Source organism: Trachemys scripta, chromosome 2 (assembly GCF_013100865.1).
Source record: "Trachemys scripta elegans isolate TJP31775 chromosome 2, CAS_Tse_1.0, whole genome shotgun sequence".
NCBI lineage: Eukaryota > Metazoa > Chordata > Testudines > Emydidae > Trachemys > Trachemys scripta.
Window position 1 is genome coordinate 196,736,491 of NC_048299.1, and position 21,628 is coordinate 196,758,118.

Sequence of the window (21,628 nt, forward strand, 5' to 3'; positions counted from 1 at the left end):
CCCTCCCGATTTTCCCGGACATGCCCGGCTTTTGGGGATTTCCCCCCGGACGGGGATTTGAGCCCCCAAAAGCCGGACATGTCCGGGAAAATCCAGACGTATGGTAACCCTAGGCAAGAGTCGATGCGCCGTACCGGGGTGGCCCGGCTTCCCCAGGCGGCAATTTAAAGGAGTCCTGAGGTGGCTGCGGCAGCCGGGGGCTCTGGCAGCAGTTTAAAGGGCCCAGGGCGGTAGCAGCGGCCGAGCCTTGGGCTGTTACCCCGGAGGGGGAGGGCACTTACCGGTACAGGGCGGGCCGGGGCTGGCTCTGAACCCCCATCCCTGCCCCTTCCGGCCCCAACCCAGCCCCATACCAGTAAGTCCCTATTTCTACTTTCACCCCTGCCCGCTCCCCTAAGTTCCCTGTGCAGCAGCTGCCCAGCAGGCTAGCAATTGCAGCTGTCCCTTTCCCCAATGCCATGTGCTGCTCCTGCCCTCTGCCTTGGAGCTGCTCCCCGAGACTCCTGCTTGCTGTGCGGGGAGGAGAGGGGGAAGAGGGAGGCTAATGTCAGGGTGTCCCCCTCCTCGCTGCTCCTGCACCCCGCTTACCCCATCTTCCATAGAGCAGGGGGGACACACAACGGAGGGAGCTTGCTGGTAGCAGCTGGTCTCAGCAAGCTGATCTAATTAACAAAGCAGTGTACTTAAAGGGGAAATGTGCATCTCTCTCTCTCTCTCTCTCTCACACACACACACACACACACACACACACACACACACATAGTGTGTGTCTCTGTCTGCGATGCTGTCTGCCCTCTCTCCATTCCTGCTGCCTTGTAGAGTGAGAGAGTTAACCCTTGAGGGCTCAACCAATTGCTAGTTCATCATTTAGCAGTAAGGCATTCCCTGGGAAATATCCCACCCTCTGACTCCTCCACTCAACCAAGCTTCACAATCATCATCACCGTGTGTTAAATTGTTTGTTTAAAACTTATACTGTGTGTGTCTCTCTCTCTCTCTCTATATATATATATATATAGAGAGAGAGAGAGAGAGAGACTTTTGTCTGGTGAAACAAAATTCCCTGGAGCCTAACCCCCTCATTTACATTAAATCTTATGGGGAAATTGGATTCGCTTAACATCGTTTTGCTTAAAGTCGCATTTTTCAGGAACATAACTACAACATTAAGTGAGGAGTTACTGTAACTCATGCATATCCACAATTTGCACAAGGCCTAAGAAGGCATTACAAACTATGAAATGTAAACTTTTTAAAATTAGATCCATCTCAGTAGATGACAGAGTCAATTCAAGACAACGCACATAAGCATTTGCTATGGTTCTCTAAGTCACAAGTCTTTAAAACTGAAGTTCTTCCAATTTTATGGTTCTATTTTCAGGGATGCTAAGCACCCACAACTCCAATCACCATCAGTAAGAGGTGTAAGTGCTCAATGCCTCTGAGTATCCGGACATTTACTAATTAGGCATTTTAAACTGTTTTACCCTACCAATTATTACCAAAACAAATAAGTTGTTAGAGAACTTTACAGTAACTAGTTAGATTTCAAATGCACTGTACATTTTAAAGTTATAATTGGTATATTCCTTTTAAAGAGGTTTCAAGTGCAGTTTTACTCAGAAATGAGACAATAAAAATGATTCTTACAACACATCAGCTCTCTGTAGGCACCGAGTCCCATCTGGTAGCTTTACTAGCAAAAGTAACTTTTTTACTTTAAACAAAACCAAACCCCACTCCTGTTAGCACTTTTCTAGCTCATCCATTATTCACAGAATTATTAACTAGTTTCCAGATGCAGCAACTTACAGTACTAGAGGCAATGCAGGAGCCAAAAAAAACAGTTTGGTTTTCAGATCCCAGTATGAACATGCATGTTTGGCAAAGGTTTTTATTTGTAAACTGTGCACATTTTATATGGAAGTCAATTAAACAAACATGGAAACTCTTGATGTTGTTTTTAGTCACTTTTAAGACTACAGCATACTTTAAGTAAGCAGACAAAATACATTGCAGACATGACATTTTCTCTCCTCTCCCTCATTTCCTAACTTCACTCATCTAAACCCTGAGGTTAATTGTAAAAAGCATCGTGCTCCACTGCCTGCAATTTCTGACGCCAGTACATCATCCTGAGCTGAGGTGCACATTAAGAATTCTTGGCCATCATTTCCAGCTGCCATATTTCTACAGCTGTCACAAAGCAAAATTTAAAGATTTCCTTATGCATCTAGAAACCCTAAGAAGTTTCCATGTCTACATGAGACAGTGTTAAAGAGCTTTAGTAGCCTCATGGAAAACACTGAAAGCATCCTAATTTAAAGAAGCAAACTAAATGCTGATGTAGGTTTTCTGTAGTTCTCTTCTTTCCTACTAACATTATTAAAAGCGTGACTGGTATCTGTTATAACCCAGATGAAATTAAAATCTTTTGTTAGCAGAACAGATATCAGAAAAAATACAAACCACACCTCTTATGTCACAAACAAAGGAAACCACCTTCATCTGCTTTAGAATGTACAGGAGTCAAATGAACTCTTGTTTTGTGTTGGTTTTTAAATTTGGAATTAATGTTTTCATGAAACCATTCTTAGCAATAAAAATAGAGAAAATATGTCATAGAAATATACTTGCTTACAAAGAGAATGAGAATTCAGCTGCCGTTCAAAGTACTAATAAGCAGCTAAGCAAAATAAAGTTTGTTTTTTATTTCAGCATATTTCAGTATCATTGGATATTGTCTATTTAAATCACTGAATCTATTTGAAAGACTTAAAAACAAATTCTGAAACTAAGTCTTTAGGGTAAAGAAAGGAAATACCTGTATCAGACATTTACTGACATCACTAGCACAGAGAGCCTTATTGCAGCCCATTGATGGTGGAATCCATAATAAGAACAGCAGGATAGTTACTATAGGCACTGTGACGTACTGTGACCTCATGATTTCCTGCAGGCAGTCAATTTCTGGAATCTCCAAGCAGCACTGAAATAAGAAAAAGCAACTGAAAATACTGTATTTGCTGGAGTGGAAGCCAAATCCTTTTTGTTTTTCTCATGTAATTCCTTTAAACCAATTTTAAGGGCTTTACAGGGTGGAGTGATTTAAATCAAATTGAAAATTGTGAAATCAATGTGAAGTTATGCTGCTGCAACATTAAACTTTATAATAAATTAAAATATAAGCATGTGGGTTTTCTTAATTGCCACTACTGATTAGGGAATCTTATTTGAATGTTATAAATCTGCTGTATGCAAAAAAAATGTTTTCAAAGTATTAAAATTAAGGCCCTGATCCTGGAGACCCTAAAACCAGCTATGTTACTTTTCTCACACAAATACACTTAAAGTATGTACACAGGTGTGCATAGCATCAAAAGCTAAAATTGTATTTTTACTAAAAACTTCTTAGTGGCATGAAATCTTTATCACTTCAAAACAAAACCGCTTCAGTGTTAACAATAAGATGTTTAGACTTTCAATACATTAACAATACATACATGCCAACATTTCAAAAAAAAAAAAAAAGGAGCCTAAAGTTAGGTTCCTAAACTTGTACCTTAAACACTTGAAGGTGGGATTTTTCAAAAGCACATAAATGACTGGAGTCAATGAGACACGTGCACCTAAAATTGGAGGAATATAGCTTGGTCAAAGAATTTCAACTTCCTTCACTTCTGGAAGTTCAGTATATCATAGATGATATGGTTTTGCAAATACTACGTGTTTGACTTCAATATTTATGTTATCAAAATAGTTTATGGACCCCAATCATAAACTAGGACATCATTCTGGCAGGCACTGTACAAATACATAACAAGGAGCTTAGAATGAGCTTGTATTGTTCTTATGGTAAAGATCTTAATGAGGCCCTGGATTTGTCTTGTTCAGCATTTATGAATCTTTTAGTAGAAAAACAATTCTATGTAAACTAAAATTCTACTAGCAGTTAGGAAACTAATTCAAAAAACCCAAGTACAACATATCCACTTGAGCAATTTAACACTATAAAATGGGAAGAAATTAAATAAATATCAATATATAAATAAAAATGATTTAAATATAGAATATCATTTAAAATTCATAGTTATTTAAAAAAAAAGCATTATTTGTATCCAGAGTTTTAGTGGGCTTCCCCTATTCATTCCAGGGGCATATACAAAGAACAGAGGATCTTTCACACAATCAAGAGCCATTTACTTTCACTGTTTACATAATAATGTTTTGACATAAAACATCAAGCTTTATGTATCATAAATTATAATCTAGATTTAACAATAAATATCTTAATAAAAAATGGCAGGAACTAAAATAAATATATGGTAAGTAAACAAGTACTTACTTTACAAAGGAGAAGCTCTAATAGATTAGTGAATAAAGATATGTTTTAACACAGCACCAAATTGTTTCAACGCCATCAATCTGGATTTAGTCATTATATATCAAAGGGCTTCTGAATACACAACTGGATAGATGTCACTAATATGAATACACTGCGATGGAGTTATCTTAATAATTTAATACAGATGTGTGTTGTGGGGTGAGTGGCTAACAATTTCCATGCTTCACTGCTTATTCTTAGTTGCCACTTATCCTTTCAATCTACATTTTCACTACACCCCATTTTCTGCTTGCCCTCAAAACTTTCTCACTGGCTGTCTTCATTCCTTACCTACATTCAGTTTCTGCCTGCTACCTATCCCTGTTGTTTAACCCTTCATAATTCAGTTGGCTCATTCCCAGTTACTCACTTCCAAGTCAAGCTGTAGTGTGCAGTTTAGGAAGGTCAAGTTTAAGTCTGGCTTAACTAACACTAGTTACTCACCTTGTATCTACACTATGAAAGGCAGTCAACACCTTTAGTTGATTTCAGGTGATCGAGTTAGCCAAAGCATGTGTTAGTTAAGTCCATTCTAAATGCCCATTTTTTCTAATCTAAACAAGGGGAGAAAAATACCTCTGAAAGGCCCACCATGAGCACTGATGATTAACTCCCTTTCCCTGCACAAACATCTGCTACTGCTGTCTGAGAGGCTGCTATGGCAGCAAAGGAGTAGATCACTCTCTTTGCATGGGTCTGGACCAACACATGATTGGTAGGAATGATGTGGAGAAATGAGGAGCAAGGTACTTGAACTGTAATCTCTTTGGGACAACCTCTTTTTTGTTCTGTTTTTGTACAGCACCTAGCAGAGCAGTCCCCTTCACTATCTACATTGCTCTTGCTCTTTGAAATGGCTGGGGTTGCGGTGGTCTGTATTTCCCATCATTTGGTTCCATAAACAGAAAAAAGACTGAGGTCTCTGTTCCTCAGAGATTCATTTTGTCCTGGGTGGCTAGGTAGTCTTCAAGTAAATGACTGTACAGAAACAACTCACAAATATATCTGATGCCAACTTGAACTTGATCTCCCAAATAACGTAAAATATGCATAGAAGGTTGGGGTTTTTTGTTTGTTTTTATTTTTATTTTTTTTTGCAATGCAACCATTTCCCCTAAACGTTTTTCTACCAACTCATGTGCTAACTGCTCACAAAACACTCGGAATTGACTTAATACTCCAAATAACAGTCCGAGCTCATCCACACACCCTGCCCTTCTAACCGAGTCACCATTTTCCTACCAAAGATGGCCCTGGCACAGGCCTCCCGACGGCTGGCGACAGGGGGAGAAAACAAGCACAAAATGTTTTATCCCGATACTTTCCTAACCTTCTCTGGGGCAGGGGCGCTGGAACAATGTGTCTGGCGGGGATGCTGAGAGCCATTGCACCAGCCTGCAAACCCCGCATTTGATGGAAACCACTTCAAGCCAGGGGGTGCGGCGCCCCCAGCACCCCTGCAGGGTGGCGTGGGGGGAGGCAGCCGCACCAACCACAGCCACAGGCAGAGCCAAGAAACAGCAACAACTCCCCGGCCAATCCCCACCCTCCTTTCCCGGGAGCGTGTGCCAGGCGGTGTTTCGGCGCTGGCCGGGCCGGGAGTGTTTCCAAAGCGCCGTTAAAAGGCAGCAGTGGCCTCCCCAGCGCAGACTAGCGCCCCATGCCTGGGAGTGTCTAGCCTGTCTACAAAGGCAGCAGTTCGCTTCGAATCAGAGGAGCGAGCCGGAGCTCCTGAAAGAGCCACAGACTCCACGCCCACCGCCCCGCTCCCCCTTCCCGGCACCGGAGCCCCCCGATCTCCTAGCCCGGCTGCCCCTCTCTCTGCCCGGCCCCTGGCGCCCCAGTGCCTCTGTCCCGGCTCGCAGCGGCCCGGCAGCCGGCAGGTCTCTTACCCCAAGGCGTCGCGGGCTGGGCAGCCCCCCTGTGCCTAGCGCTCCGGCTGCTCGAGAGGCGGCGGCAGCGGCCGCGCTCTGCAGCCCGCGGCTTCCTTCGCCTCGGCCGCACGCAGCGAGGAGGCGGCCCGCGCGTCGCGCCGCTCACACAGGGCCCGGCAGCGCCCCGCCTAGGGGCACCGTCAAGGGACAGGACCCTCCCCCGCTCTGCCCGGCCTGAGGGAGGGGCTGACTCCCCCCCTCACACTCACACCCCGGGGGAACCAGGGTGCCCCCGCCCGCTTGCATCGCTCCGCCTAGGCCCCCTTGGTCCCATCCAAGGAGCCCCAGGGAGGGGACGGGCCTGCTCCACCTTCCTCACCAGCTCCAAACCGGGACCATTTAGCGGGTGAGTTTGCCACAGTTGCCAAACTTTTCACCTCTGCAGCAGACGGGCCCCTGAGGCCCAGATGTGGCAGCAGCTCCACATTTGAACACTGGACTGACTCTCTGCATGGTTGGGGTGGAAATTCACCTTGAACGCCTTGTGCTGCGCTGGTCGCCCGTCTCAAAAGAGTTACACTGAATTGGAAAAAGTACAGAGCAGGGCAACAGAAAGGAGTAAGGGTGTGGAACAGCTTTGAGATGAAGAGAGATTAAACGGACTGAGACTGTTCAGCTCAGAAAAGAGAGGCGGGAGGGGGAGATAGGATAGAAGTGTATAAATCATGAATGGTGTGAATAGGGAAGAGGGGATTAGTTATCTGTAACTGGAGATTCTTCAAGATGTGTGGTCCCTGTTTGTATTCCACCCATGGGTGCGCACGCGCGCCATGCACCTAAGTCCAGAAGTACTGTTTCTTAGCAGTAGCCATAGACCCACATGTGCGTAGTGCATGCTCAAAGCTGAGGGTATAATAGGTCTTGCGGGTCGACACCTCTCCAGTGTCCCTTATTGTTGTGCAGGCCAGTCCACAGCAGAGGGGATGGAGGGTGGGTATTAGAATACAAATTGGGAACACAGCTCAAAGAACCTCCAGTTGCAGGTAAGTAATCTCTTTTTCTTCGAGTCATGGTCCCTATATGTATTCCATACGTGAGTGATTAACGAGCAGTGATCAGTGCAGAGGTGGGTGCGAGGATGCAATAGGAAGTGCAATCGGCAGTACAGCTTGACCCACTAAAGTCCGTAGCCACTAGTTGTGCGATGACATTGTGGGATGTGGACGGAGTGCCAGGTTGTTGTATGACAGATGTCTTGCCACGAGACGACAGCGAAGCAGGCTGATGTAGCTGCTTGCGCTTGCATGGAGTGCACTGTGGCTCTGTCAGGCAGAGGTACATTGGACTGTCTGTAGCATTAATGGATCCACCCAGAGACCCATTTGGGGATTCATTGGGAGGAGAGAGTTTGGCCCTGGGATCAGTTGGCAATAGCCACAAATAGTTTTGGCAACGTGCAAAATGAGCGAGTCAGGTGGAGGTAGAATGCCAGTGCACAGCGGACATCTTGGGAGTGCAGGATCCTATCCATGTGGGAGGTGTATGGTTTGGGACAGAACACAGATAGGTAGATGCATTGATTTAGATGGAACTTCAACACTATTTTTGGGAGGAATTTAGGTGTAGCCATAAGGAACATTTATTCTAGTGAAACATGGTGTAAGGGGGGTTTGCCATCATGGCCGCCAGTTCACTGACCTGTCTATCTGAGATAATGGCTACCAAGAATGTCACCTGCATGGAGAGCTGGAAGAGGGAGCATGTTGCCAGTGGCTCAAAGGGTGGCTTTGTGAGGGCAGAGAGAATGAGATTAAGGTCCCACAGGGTGTGAGCTTGAGTACTGGTGGGAAGGTACTGAGTAAACTCTTCATGAAACGGATGGTGGTAGGGTGTGTAAAAACACAGAGGCGCTGTCCACGGGGGAGAAAAAGACACTGAGTACTGCCAGATAGACTCGTATAGAACTATGGGCAAGATTGAGAAGGTGGTCGAGGACGATAGGTATAGATATAGCGCTCAGTGGATGGTGATGGCAGTGAAGTGTCTCCATTTAGCTCTGTAGCAGGCCCTGGTGAATACTCTCCTGCCCTGGTTAGGGATGTGTTACACTGGGGTGGAGAATGCCCTGTCTATCCCCGAGCCCCATCCAAATACTAGGCTGTGAGGTGAAGCTAGCCCAGCTTGGGATGTCAGACCTAGTCCCGATCTTGCATGAGGAGGTCCGGGAGTGTTCAGAGGCAGAGTGGTGTGTGGATGGAGAGTCTGTGTAGGTCTGTGAACCAGAATTGGCAGGGCCAGAATGGGGCTATGAGTATCACGGTGGCTCAGTCCAGGCGGATCTTGGGCTATGCTTGTGGGAAGGGGGGAAAGGCATGGTGGAGGTTCTGTTCAGGAGAGGAGAAGGGAGTCACCCTGCGAGTCTTCCCTTACAGCTCCCCTGGAGCAATAAAGGGGCAGTTTGCAGTTCTCACAAGTGGCAAAGAGGTCCCACCACGGGGTGCCCCATTTATGGAAGAGGTATCCAAGCATGGCATCATGTAATTCCCACTCGTGGTTGAGGTAGAGAGTCCTGCTGAGTGCATCAGCTAGGGCATTTTGGGTGCCTGGGAGATATATGGCTTGGAGCATCACCTAGTGCTTGATGCACCAGTTCCAAAGATAGACAGACACAGAACAGAGGGAGGGAGACTTGGTGCCACCCTGCTTATTCATGTAGTGTTGTTGGAGAGCAATTGAATGTGGTCGGACTGGATGAGAGAAAGAAATGCCTGGCACACGAACCTGACTGCCCACAGTTCTAGCATGTTTATATGCATTTTGCTTTCCCGTGCATTCACACTCCCGGGGCAGCGTGACCATCTAGATGGTCTCCCCAACACACAAAGGAGGCATCCATTGTAATGGTAGGATCAGTCCATCATGTGAGGGAGGTAAGCACTGTTCAGGGAATGAGGACCCTGGCCTCCATATGGCCCATGCTGGCGCTGTAGATGGAGAGGAGCCACATCTGGAAGCAACGCATATGCAGACATACATGCAGTTTATATGTTCAAGGACAGAGACACAATGGCGGACCATGGTGCGTGGCTTGCAATGCAGATCTGCAATAATGGTTGTCAGTGTTGCAAATTGGTCCAACAGAAGAAGAGCCCTTGTTATGGATGGAGTCGAACCATGCTTCCAATAAAGTGGATCATCTGTGTAGGTCTGAGCACTGACTTTTCCTTGTTGATGCAAATACCTAGAGACCCCAGGAAAGTGCAGAGGGTGAGGATGGCAGAGGTGAGTTCTTGTTGGGATAGCGTGACAAGGAGCCAGTTGTCTAGATAGTAGCCGAGATGGTGTATTTGTGCTGCTACTATTGCGAAAACCTTCATGAAGACTTGTGGAGCCATGGCTATGCCAAAAGGGAGAACCCAGAATTGCTAGTGGTGTGTCCCACCTGAAAACGTAGAAATTTCCACCGGGCCGGGTGAATGTCCACATGGAAGTAGGCATTCTTCATGTAGAGACTGTGAGCCAAGCCCCCTGGGGGAGAGATGGGATAATTGATGCCAGCATCACCATGCGGAATTTGGATTTTCTGATAAAGGTGCTCAGCAACTGAAGGTCGAGAATGAGGCAGCACCATCCGCCCTTCTTAGGGATGAGGAATTATGGGGAGTAGAAGTCTCATCCCATGTTAGGAGGTGGGATCTACTTTATGGCTCCCTTTAGGAGAAGAGAGTCCACTTCTTGTTGGAGAACACATTGAAGGGAAGGGTCCCCGGGGGTATCCAGGGGTGGGGGGCTGATGCGGGGAAAATGAGAGAAATTCTATGGAGTATCCATGGTAGATGATCTCCTGTACCCAACAGCCCCAATTGTTGGCAAATAGGCCAAAATAGCCCGCAAAGACAACATGAGGCTCTGCAGGTGGCAACGGGGGAGGTTCGCGGGTCTTGACCATCACATCAAAACTGAGGCTGCTGGTGGAAGAGGTGGTCATGGCAGAGGCAGGGAAGCAAGGTCACTGAGAGCAGTGCTGCCTACGTGGGGCCTCCTGTTGGCATTGGTAGTAGGCTGGGTAGGGCGCATGCGGTCATGGACGGAACTGCTACCATTGTTGTCTGAATCGCAGGGCCATGGTATATATCCCTAGGAACTGTAGCATGGCCCTGGAGACTTTCAAGAATGAAGGGACTAGTTTGTCTTGCTGTGAAACAGTTTGTACTCGCCAAAGGGGAGGTCCTCGATTGTACTTTGGACTTCCCTTGGGAAGCCAGATGACTAGAGCCACAAGTCCTGGCGCATGACAACCCCAGTTGTGTGAGAGAAAGAGGATGTGTCAGCCACATTTACAGCTGCCTGGAGGCCCACTTGGGCAACCAGGTGCCCCTCGTCTACCAGCGTCTGATATTGCTGCTGTTGGTCTGGTGGCAGTTTGTCCCAGAACTCTGCTAGCTTAGCATAGTTATTAAAATCATACTTGTCTAGCAGAGCCTGATAGTTTGCGATCCAGAACTGTAGTACTGGTGAGGAATATACTTTCCTTCTCAACAGATCCATGCACTTTGCAGCCTGGTCTGGAGGGGTTGACTTCTATGTTTGCTGGCATGCCTGCTCAGCTGCCACGTGCAAAAAATAAAATCCATCCTTTTAATAGGTACAAAATATCTCCACCCTGCCCACTAACGTGTGGGGACACAGAAGGAAGGGGTGTGCCACACTGCTCACGCTGGGTGAAGGATGACTTCATTAATAGGTAGTGCCACCCTTGAGGGCTCCTGAGGTTGGAAAATGTCCAGGAGCTGGTGTTGCTTGTCCTGAACCTCCTCCAATGGGATGCCCAGGTTTGTTGCTACCCTCTGCAGCAAGTCATGATATTGCCGGTAATCATCCTGTGAAAAAGGGAGAGAGGAATAAGTGCCTCATCCAGTGAAGAGGAAGCAGCCATGGGGACTGGTGAAGCCAGTGGCACCGGTTGGACATCTGCCTCTTCCTCAGACAGTGGCGGTAGAGGAGCCGGGCAGTCGTAATAGGATGCCTGGCAAGGTGGGTAGCATTGGCGGTAGGAGTCCCCGGGTGCCCAGTACAGCCCAGGCGAAGGGTCCTGCGGTTGCGGTGGACCCCACGGGTACTGGTACTAGACCCTTACTGCTGGATCATATTCCAGTGGATAAGGTGGTCAGGGATGTGAGTCGGAATTGGGGTGTGACATTGGGGAGAATGAGGGTTCTGGCTCCGAAAACTCCTCAGACTCCAAGGACAGTTCTGGCACCGGGGAACTGGCGGTACAGGTGGGCTGTGGTGTGGCACCAGTAGGAGCCGGTCTGGCAGCAGTAGAAGTGGTTTGTCCTCTGGAGTGGTGATGTCTTGGGTGAAAAGGGGTCCAGAGAAGGTGGGTACAGGAGTATCAGCTCCTCTGCCAAAATGAGGGGCTCAGAGCAGCCGGAAGTCCTTGGAGTGCCTGTGGAGATGCTAGAGGATCCCGTGGCATCTGTTGGGCTGACTTGTCTGAGCAGCGTGGCAGTGGCGATGGGATGGGTGGTGTGTGCACCCCCTATCCAATCCCCCCCGTTCCCCCTCCTCTGCCCCCCTCCAAACCTTTGCCCCATCCAACTGCTCCCTGTCCACTGACTGCCCCCCAGGACTCCCTGCTCCATATGCAACCCTCCGGTCCCCTTACCATGCCGCTCGGAGCAGCAGGTCTAGAGTCACGCCTCTCAGCTGGAGCCACACACACTGCTGCGCTGCCCTGCATGAGCACAGAGCCCACGCAGCAGAGTAGCTGTGAGGGAGGGGGAACAGCAAGGGAGGGGCCGGGGGCTAGCCTCCCCGGCCGAGAGCTCAGCAGCCGGGCAGGACGGTCCTGTGGTATGGATGTGGCCCGCGGGCCGTAGTTTGCCCACCTCTGCTCTAGGTTTTCCTAAACCTCTGGCTGCCAGAAACTGAGACTGGGTGACGGGATGGACCACCAGATAAATTGCGCTGTTCCGTTCACTCCCTCTGAAGCATCTGGCACCGGCCACTGTTGAAAAACAGGATACTGGGCTAGATGGACCATTGGTCTGACCCAGTGTGGCTATTCTTATGTTCTGAACCGTTTGGTGGAAAAGAGAGAAGTGGAGGAGGGGACAAAACATCTCCAGACAAAAGAGTAACATTTTGCACTGGGTTCCCACAGTTCTGCTTCTTATACTATTGCATCCTCACATGGGTTTAAACTGGTGTGGACACATGGGAAGGGAGGAGACTTTGGAGCTTACAGTGCAGGTAGCTTGTGTAGACTGTGGAAGAATGACATTTTAAGAGCTGATGTTCAGGGTGGATTTGATTTAAATCACTAGTCAGGAAGACTATTTAATCATGGATTTCTACATAAAACTGCATTCTTGGTGGTTGTTATAACCTTAATACATATTCTGCACAACTCAGAGATAGTCGTCAGTTTCATTTTTAGAATGTACATACTATACATTTTTTAAGTGATTTATTTTGAAAACTTTTCAGATTAGTTTTACAGCTATATCAGAAAATGAATGATTGTTTGGTTATTTCATTTACCAAAGGTAATTGAAGCAGATATTTATGAAGTTATCAGGAGGTGAACTATATCCAATTCAACAAGTCAATCAATATTTGGAGGATTTTCTTGCCATGCTGCATTAGGAGGAGAACATCACCAGACAGACATTTAAATTGTTTTATTTAACTAAAACAACAACGTTATGTATCCCGGATTTTTTTTCTTCAACAGTAAACATAACATTTTAACAAAACAAGCATATGAATTTTTTAATTTAGTTAAACATTCAAGTCTTTTAAAATCAGGTTTCAGAGTAGCAGCCGTGTTAGTCTGTATCCGCAAAAAGAAGAACAGGAGTACTTGTGGCACCTTAGAGACTAACAAATTTATTAGAGCATAAGCTTTCGTGGACTACAGCCCACTTCTTCGGATGCATATAGAATGGAACATATATTGAGGAGATATATATACACACATACAGAGAGCATAAACAGGTGGGAGTTGTCTTACCAACTCTGAGAGGCCAATTAATTAAGAGAAAAAAAACTTTTGAAGTGATAATCAAGATAGCCCAGTACACACAGTTTGATAAGAAGTGCTCACACTAACTAAAATAGTTAAATGAAATATTTAAAAAAAATTAAATCAACTATGTCAGCCAGGTCAACATGCGAAACTTAAAATATTGGCTTCTGCAGCTAACTCAGTCGTCTTCACCTTCATTTTCTTGTTTGTTCATAATCTGGAAAAGAAAAACAAGCTTTCCTGCTTTTTCAGGTCACAAACGATTTCTCAATTTGGAATGAATTAGTCTAAACAAAGAAAATATTCTTTCTACACCAGCAGAAGAAGCTACTGCTGTTAAAAGTGAGATTATCACTTCAACAGTTTCTGAATCCAAGGGCTTAAGTGACTTCCACCAGTTCACTGGTGTGACTTTCTTTAAAACATCAGCAGCAAACATATTTCTTGAATGGTTCTTATTCCCAAACTGGGTCTCTTTTAAGGCCTGCTGCCATTATAGGTTTTCCCTTCTAGTGAGAGAATGGTATGGTAGATCTCAAATCAATGAAGGCTACCTCAAGACTTCTGGAATATGCTGCTCAAACAGTTTCACTTTTGTTTCTACTACCCAGCCAGCACATCCCTCGGCCCACACCGCTTCCCGCAGCCCCCATTGGCCTGGAGCAGCGAACCGCGGCCAGTGGGAGCCGCAATTGGCTGAACCTGCGGATGTGGCAGGTAAACAAACTGGCCCGGCCCACCAGGGTGCTTACCCTGGCGAGCCGCGTGCCAAAGGTTGCCGATCCCTGCATTAGAAGTTTAACCTGTTACACATGTGACTGTCAGGTGCCAGGATGATGTACTTGATCCCTAGAATAAAAAAAATGGGGAATTTGGGGTAAGACATCTTCCTGAAGAAGTCTGATTATAATCTATGAAATTTCACCACCCATAGTTTTAAGTTACTCGTTATTGTTCTAATAGATTTTGTTACTTTCTTGATCTTTGTGAATGTAAATGCAAGTTGAAAAAGAGTAGGAGTATATTGTGGAAGTTTAAAATTATTTTATTGCTTTTTGTAGTTGGCACAAAGTATAGCCCTATTCTGTTTGAGTTCGTGTCTCTTATCCTGGAATGGGCCTAGTTAAGACCTACACAAGTGAGACCTTGATATTATGTCAGTCTGTTCAGTTTGTTTTTTCTTCATCTGAAAACAAGTACATTCTGCATTCATACAGGCACATGGCATATTCACCAAATAACTAAACAGCTACTGTAAGTTCTACCCTCCATGTTATACAGCTTTCCAACTAGCCAGTTTCTCTCAGATAAACTCTTTTTTAGAAAGCAATACCTTCAAAAGTAATCTCAATTGCGGATATCAGATCCAAAGTATTCTTGAATATTTCCCGCACTAGATAGTACAAAAATATTTTCATGAATATCTGTAACCTTCTACCAATAAATATTTCATTACCCACACATTAGTAGTGCTAATAATTATAAAAGTGTTAAATGTAATAACACAGGGAAGTTTTTCCATAGTTGAATGTTATTTCTGCTTTCAACCCTTACATGACTATGAGAGAAGTGATCAAAACTGACCTGATCATCAGCTGTTCATAAACTACTCCAAAGGTGATCAGTATATATATTTACACACACATTTTCTCTCTGGACCCTTTCAGCTATCAATTATAAATCAATTCTTATAACATTTTAAAATATTTTTGTTAAATAGTATCTAAAGCTTCAAGATTTAATTTCAGTCAAAAAATCCAACCATTTGTTAACATGACCAATAAAATTTATTAAACATATTTACAACTATTTACATATCCTTCCATAGGTAAATATTAAAATAGACAATGTACAATTTAAGAATTTTCATTCAAAGGCATTTTGTTGGGGAAAAAAAATAGGCTCTATTGTGAGACCACCATATAAGAGCAAAAGGTGTTTTAGTTTAAACAAAAATATTTTCGTCATAGTAAGTCATAGGTATGGCATTACAATAGCAGACTAATATGAAATGTGGTTTTGTAAATATTACAATTATTTAGGTATCAGTTATTGAAGTAAGGGAGTTAAGTTGAGTGAAGCATGCAACACCATTCAGTTTCAAATCTTTTACAGTTATGGTGATGAAACAAGCAGCTAAATCAAACACATGCCTTACTAAAAGAACTGCCAACCCGAAATACACTACACTTAATAAAAACTACAACTTTGGTCCAATAAAACATTAGACAAAACAGTTTTACAGTTAAAATATCTATTTTTGTACATGTTTTCAACATTAATTACAAGACTATTTACATTTTCACAATATGTATAAAATAAGTTATTTAAAAATGACAACAATATTACATCTTTTCCAAAAAGAAAACTGTACAAATTTACAAATATAATAAAATGAACAGACTTTTTTCCTTCCAAATCTTGTATTTCTTCCACAGACTGTCATTATTTTTCTGTGGGAGTTCAACTGTTACTGAAGTTTCATAATACAAAGCTTTAAAGCAGGCTTTATTAAATATCAAATGCTTTTCAGTGGTTATGTAACTTGTTAACAACTTCCAGCGCTGTTAACTCACCGTATCTTGTCATCTTTTCAATGAATATGCTCTAAAGTTGTAGTTAACATTTAAAATATAAATAATGGCATTTATTGGGAAACTGCTTTTTGGAACTACCATCCAATAATTAATGTCATTTATCACTAAATGAAACAGTATTTACTATCATCCATTTACCATATTTAACAAGACCATATTTGTGAACTATTTTTCTGAAAGAATACCTTGATTATTGGACAAGGAGATATTCCACAGAATTAAGTGCTATACCTCAAGAGATGCATACATTTCTGCCCATTGCTGTCCATTTCTCTCAGGCTGTCTCCATTGAAAGAGACAGCCAGCTGTCATATAGGTGTCAATTCAAAATCATCATTAACATCAACAAGAGGAACATAAAACTCCTGAATTTCATAAATGCTGATAGATTTGTATGTAGCAGGATCAAGTTCTTGTAGTTTAAGCTGCCATTCCAGTCTCTGTACAGCATTTAAAGCTGCTGCTTCATGCTGTTGCCTCATCAAAAGGCATGTCTATTCAAAATGAAAAATTAGGTTAATGTTTTCAAATATTTAAAACAAACATTTTAAAAAGAAAATTGCATTTAAGTAACACCAGAGACCTTTAAAGGGAACTTTAGAAAGCTGAAATACATATCTAATATAATATTCACTTGGCTTAATTATATATGGATATTTAATTAAAAACTAACAAAACAGGTTCTTCCACCAAATAATTTCTTTACATAACAGAACAGTAAGCTGCCCAAGATTATGATTTTTTCTTTTAAATGCTCCTTACATTACTATAATAATTTATGGTATTGCACTCAAAAAAGTTTACCATGCTTATTCATCTCATCTTTGTAGTTGCATTTGTAGTCTAATTTTTTGGCTTTAAAAGGACAAAGGCAGATACATACCTTTAATTTGTCAAATTTATCATCTACATCTTGTAGCCATGACATGAACTGCCTTGCATTAAATCGATCCCTAACTGATGTTTTACTGTCATCCGCCTAGAAAAGAAACACATTAGAAACAGTTTTTAAAATAATGAAGTAATGCAAGTTGTTAACCATTACTTACTCCTGTTACAATACTGGAGAACAAGGGGTTAAAAAGCAGCTCTGGGCCCAGATGGCCCTGTCCTGCTACACCTGCAAAGTTTGCACAAGCGTGAGGTGGAGTTTAAAAAGGGAAGCAGACAGTGAAAGAAAGCAGACCTCTGCTCTGAGCTTTGGGCAAGTATGGCCCAGGAACTCTTGTTGCTGGAGACATGACAACACAGCCCTGACAACGCCTGCAAAGGAGAGATTGATGACTGATTACAAAGGCCAGAAACTTTATTTGTGGTTCTTAAATTTACCCCATGGGGAAAAAGGGGACTTAGGTAGGAAGTGATCTCGGGAGGCAGCTGCTTAGCACCCCAAAGGGCACAACTTAACTGCCCACCATTGGCCCCTGGATCAGACCTGGGGCTCCCCTACCAACTCCAAAAGATATGACAACAGGGACGTTTACCTCAGTGGAAAATCCACAATGGGAAGAATCGGGCTGATCAAGAACCCAGATCCCCAAGTTCTCAAACTAAGGTGAAAGCCCTGAAGCCTTTGCAGGTGCTGAAAGACTTCTCCGTGCATGGACTTTCTTTTTGTACACCCCATAAGGGGTGGACTGGGACATATGGCCCTTTAGGGGGTGGGGGAGGCTGATCCACAAAATGAGGGACAGACCCACAAGACAGAACTATAACTGTAAAGGGATGGTGGGGGGGAATGTCAGGGAAGAAGACAACCTGCCGCACCCATGCCTGACCACTAGGTGGCACTGGTGGCAAACATCCCCCTTTACAGGTGCCTACATAAAAATGCTTTTTCAGATGACAAATAGTACACTTTGATTCAATGTCTCCAGATTTTACGTGCTGACACCACAAATGATGTAGAAGTCACCATGCTTACTAAAGACTGGAGTTTGCAGATTCTATGACCCAAAGTTATCTGCTGTATACCAGGTATAACAATTATTTTTAAGAGTCTCTGAAAAGTAAAAGATTTAAGTATGTCTTTCAAAATTTTATGTAGCTTATATACACTAAGATAAACTTACCACAACATTGCTAAATTACTTGTTCTACTTAAAAAAAATGGCAGTAACCAAACAAAAGACATTGAACTGTCTTTCAGGATCAGGGAAAGCAACAATAGCACTCAAAGGAACGTTCAGCAACCTGAACTGATTGGCTGCAGAAGATATTCAAAAGCAGGACAAGAGAAAGATCCATATTACTTTTTATCCCACATGACAAAAACCCTTTGCAAAGATGTTCCACCTTAAAATGTCCATCATTCAATGCCTCAGTATTTTTCTTATAGCCACAGAGAAATCCAACTACTTCTATTACGAAAGGGGTCACAACCATCATAATGGGGGTCTGATCATATTTCCATTGTCATTCTTTGTTGGGACTGTTCATGGAAGGCTCGTAATATATAAGCATATTCAGAATCATGACAGCAGCAAACTTTAGTGTCATTCCACACATAATTAAATATGCAGAGTAATCTCCGCGTTTACTGCTTATTTTTAACAAACGTTGTACGTTGAGGATGAAAACTAGGGAAACCATAGTATGCTTTTAAGAAAAAAGTCTTTCAGTTGGCAGTGTCCAAGATCTTCACATTTGCAACTACAAATTTTTATGACAAAGAGGAGTATAGTTAATAGAATAAGGTATATAAACACTAAACAACTGAACAAAAGCCAAAAGAAAAACATCACCACAGTACTCCTTCAGTGAAAGACCTTACCACTATACTTCAAAAATTCCTTAGGGAACAAGCAGATATTTTACAATACAAAACTGCCACATTCTTTCACCAGGTACTAGACTATTGAACAGTATTTTAAAGTATCACAAATCTCTTAAAACACTGAATAAAATTAAAACCTTAAACAATATACACGTTTTTTCATGTAAATATTGTTCAGATATATACTTTATTTCTTATACCACACTGGAATCCCCCCTTCACCCATCCCTTCAAAACAAACAAACAAACAAACCAACCTAAAACTATGGTAGCAACCATAACAGCAAATAATCTGAACAGATTATATGAAATACCGGATTGAGTCTTTAGTTTATGAGTCTAGTATCCTGCTCCAATAGTAATTATGGGAAGAAGGCAACAAGCCCCTATAATAAACCTAGTTAATTGTGCAGTGCTGTCTAGGGAGAAAAAATCCCTCCTCAGCTGTGCAGGCGAATAGTTTATGTCCTAAAACATGAGATCTGACTACCTTTACCTTGGCTTGTTTAACTACAAATATGGCTAATGACTTTAAACTTATTTGGTGAAATTTTAGTGTTCATAAAAGTGAGGAACTTTCACTTTTCAAATAACTAATTATTGCCATACATAGGGCAGGAAGGTATTGTATGAGCTTCTCCACAAAGCTTTTCCAGTCAACATTTGTGCAAAATCGCACCACTATCCATGCTCCAGACACCCAGGAAGTCAAAGGAAGTTTTGCCATTGACTTCAATGGTACCAGGATATTACCCAATATCTTCTCTCAAATCAGACTTAAAAGTACTTATCAAAGATAAGTAATAGGAGAATCATCTAACTGAATGTTCTGAAATCCTAAAACAAGTCTCCTTTTACCTGAGAGTCCAGGGGCACATTATATACTTCAGCATCCAGCAGTACGGTGCAGGCACTGAATGGTAGCGTCTGATTAGCTAAAGTTCTTGCAGCTCGATAATGGACACGCAGAACTTCTTGTTCGTTGGATACAATAAGCTTTTCCTAATTGGATAAAAATATTAACATATAGCTGAATACTTCATAAATTGTCATTTGAATTTACATTTGTAAGAATATTTGCACACCAAAATTATTCTTTTCAGGCCTTTGATTTTTTTTTTTTTGTGAGGGCTTTAGTGAGAAAAAGCAACATTCCCCTATTTTTCTGGATTGATAACATTTACATTCTGCCATTTTGAATGTCACAAGATTTCTAAAGAAAAATAAAATAACTTTTGTGAACTTGCATTCTAGAAATTTCATTAGAAACCTAAAGGTGTGGCTCTACTTGATGATGCCACTGAATTAAACTGAAACTTCTGAAAGTATAATTTAAAATAGAAGCAATATGTCCTATTGTAATAAATGGGATCCTCAATAACTTTTGTGTTTTATGAGGGCCTAAGAAAATGCTCTGCTCTACTTTTAAAATTGTTTTTGACAGTATTTGCTCTCTACTTTTAGGCATGAATAATAAGGGTCCGAGTAAAATCTTTTATTGTTTAGTCTTGAGTACTCTCTTTCTATTTAATGACTAAGTTCAGAATTACCGTAATGTGGTCTGCTTGAATTTCAAATGTTTACCTGATCTGACTCAGATAATGAAAATAAACATGCGTTGGTCTCTACTGCTTTGGATTGTTATCGAGCAGAACCTGTCATCAGCATGGACGCATGTCCCCTGGAATGGTGGTTGAAGCATGAAGGGACATATGAATCTTTAGTATATCTAGCGACGCCCGTTAAAACAGTGCAATGCGAACACCTGTTCTCACTTTCAGGTGACATTGTAAACAAGAAGCAGGCAGCATTATCTCTTGCAAATGTAAACAAGCTTGTCTGTCTGAGTGACTGGCGGAACAAGAAGTAGGACTGAGTGGACTTTCAGGCTCTAAAATTTTATATTGTTTTAGTTTTGAATGCTGGGGTTTTTTATACATAATACTACATTTGTAAATTCAACTTTCATGATAAAGAGGTGCACTACAGTACTTGTATTAGATGAACTGAAAAATACTATTTCTTTGGTTTTTACAGAGAAAATACTTGTAATCAAAAATAAAGTGAGTACTGTACACTTTTATTCTGTATTGTAACTGAAATCAATACATTTGCAAATGTAGAAAACATCCCAAAATATTTAAATAAATGGTATGCTATTATTATTTAACAGCATGATTAATTGCAATTAAATTTTTTAATCGCTTGACAGCCTAATATAAAAACAATATAAAATGTAGTTACATTGGGTGTAATCAATGAGGACATAGACCCAGAAACATTCTCCCATTAGGCAAAGGTCTGCATATAGAGAGAGATTTATTTTAAACACACTGTGCCTTGAAGGTCCACAAACTTTGATTCAGTTGGACCAAATGAGGAAAGAAAATTCCAAAGTTGAGGGCCCCTGCCCTGAAAATGCCTTGCCAGTAGACCCCCAACCTTTAAATATAGGGACTAAGTACTGTAGTAATACAAATAATTAATAATAATCTGACTTCAAATATTGTGGCACAGTAGGGAAACGGAGGCAATTTCTCAGATAACTAGGACTCTGATAAATAGGGCTTTATAGAGCAATATTAACATACGTATGGCATCTGCAAGGAGCCAATAAAGTCTTTGGAAAACACATTTTCCTTGTAGTTAAAACCACTAAGCATGCAGATAATTACATTCTACAAAAATCCGTTGACGACATCTCAGAAGCTGCATAGTTTCCTATGCAGCACATTATGGTAAATCTAGCTGGCTGAGTGGAACAAGGACCAACATTGAACTCAATGGCATTTCTCTCTTTGTTTGTATCTATATGTGATAACTTTTGAACACTGCATCTGACTAATTCCAAAATTTCAGTGAATGTTCTAGGCATCAATGGGCAGAACTCTATTAATTCTGGTGGAAACTGGAAAGCCAGAAGAGCTTGATTTCCATCTTTCAGGCCCACAGAGTGCCCATTTG

The 21,628-nt window shown here is 42.5% G+C and overlaps 2 protein-coding genes and 1 long non-coding RNA gene across 6 annotated transcripts in view; 1 reads left to right on the forward strand and 2 right to left on the reverse strand.

Moving 5' to 3' along the window:
* The window catches only part of TWSG1 (twisted gastrulation BMP signaling modulator 1), a 48,070-nt gene extending 41,258 nt beyond the window's left edge, over positions 1 to 6,812 (reverse strand). The window contains exons 1-3 of one of the 3 annotated variants that reach the window (XM_034762618.1): positions 6,277 to 6,446; positions 3,563 to 3,629; positions 2,825 to 2,989 (exon numbers count right to left, since the gene is read on the reverse strand). In XM_034762618.1, coding sequence (XP_034618509.1) covers positions 2,825 to 2,947 — 123 coding nt within the window. In that variant the 5' untranslated portion in view covers positions 2,948 to 2,989; positions 3,563 to 3,629; positions 6,277 to 6,446. Of the gene's footprint in view, positions 1 to 2,824; positions 2,990 to 3,562; positions 3,630 to 6,276; positions 6,447 to 6,790 lie in introns of those variants that run through there. The other 2 variants (XM_034762620.1, XM_034762617.1) reach the window with 2 other exon arrangements.
* The window catches only part of LOC117873353, a 62,432-nt gene continuing 47,283 nt past the window's right edge, over positions 6,480 to 21,628 (forward strand). The window contains exon 1 of the long non-coding RNA XR_004644697.1: positions 6,480 to 6,664. This is a non-coding gene — a long non-coding RNA (uncharacterized LOC117873353). The remainder of the gene's footprint in view (positions 6,665 to 21,628) is intronic.
* Positions 15,060 to 21,628, reverse strand: part of ANKRD12 (ankyrin repeat domain 12) — a 118,021-nt gene continuing 111,452 nt past the window's right edge. For both annotated transcript variants that reach the window (XM_034762616.1, XM_034762615.1), the window contains 3 exons: positions 19,523 to 19,666; positions 16,772 to 16,867; positions 15,060 to 16,382 (listed from right to left, as the gene is read on the reverse strand). In XM_034762616.1, the coding sequence (XP_034618507.1) occupies positions 16,197 to 16,382; positions 16,772 to 16,867; positions 19,523 to 19,666 (426 nt within the window). In that variant the 3' untranslated portion in view covers positions 15,060 to 16,196. The remainder of the gene's footprint in view (positions 16,383 to 16,771; positions 16,868 to 19,522; positions 19,667 to 21,628) is intronic.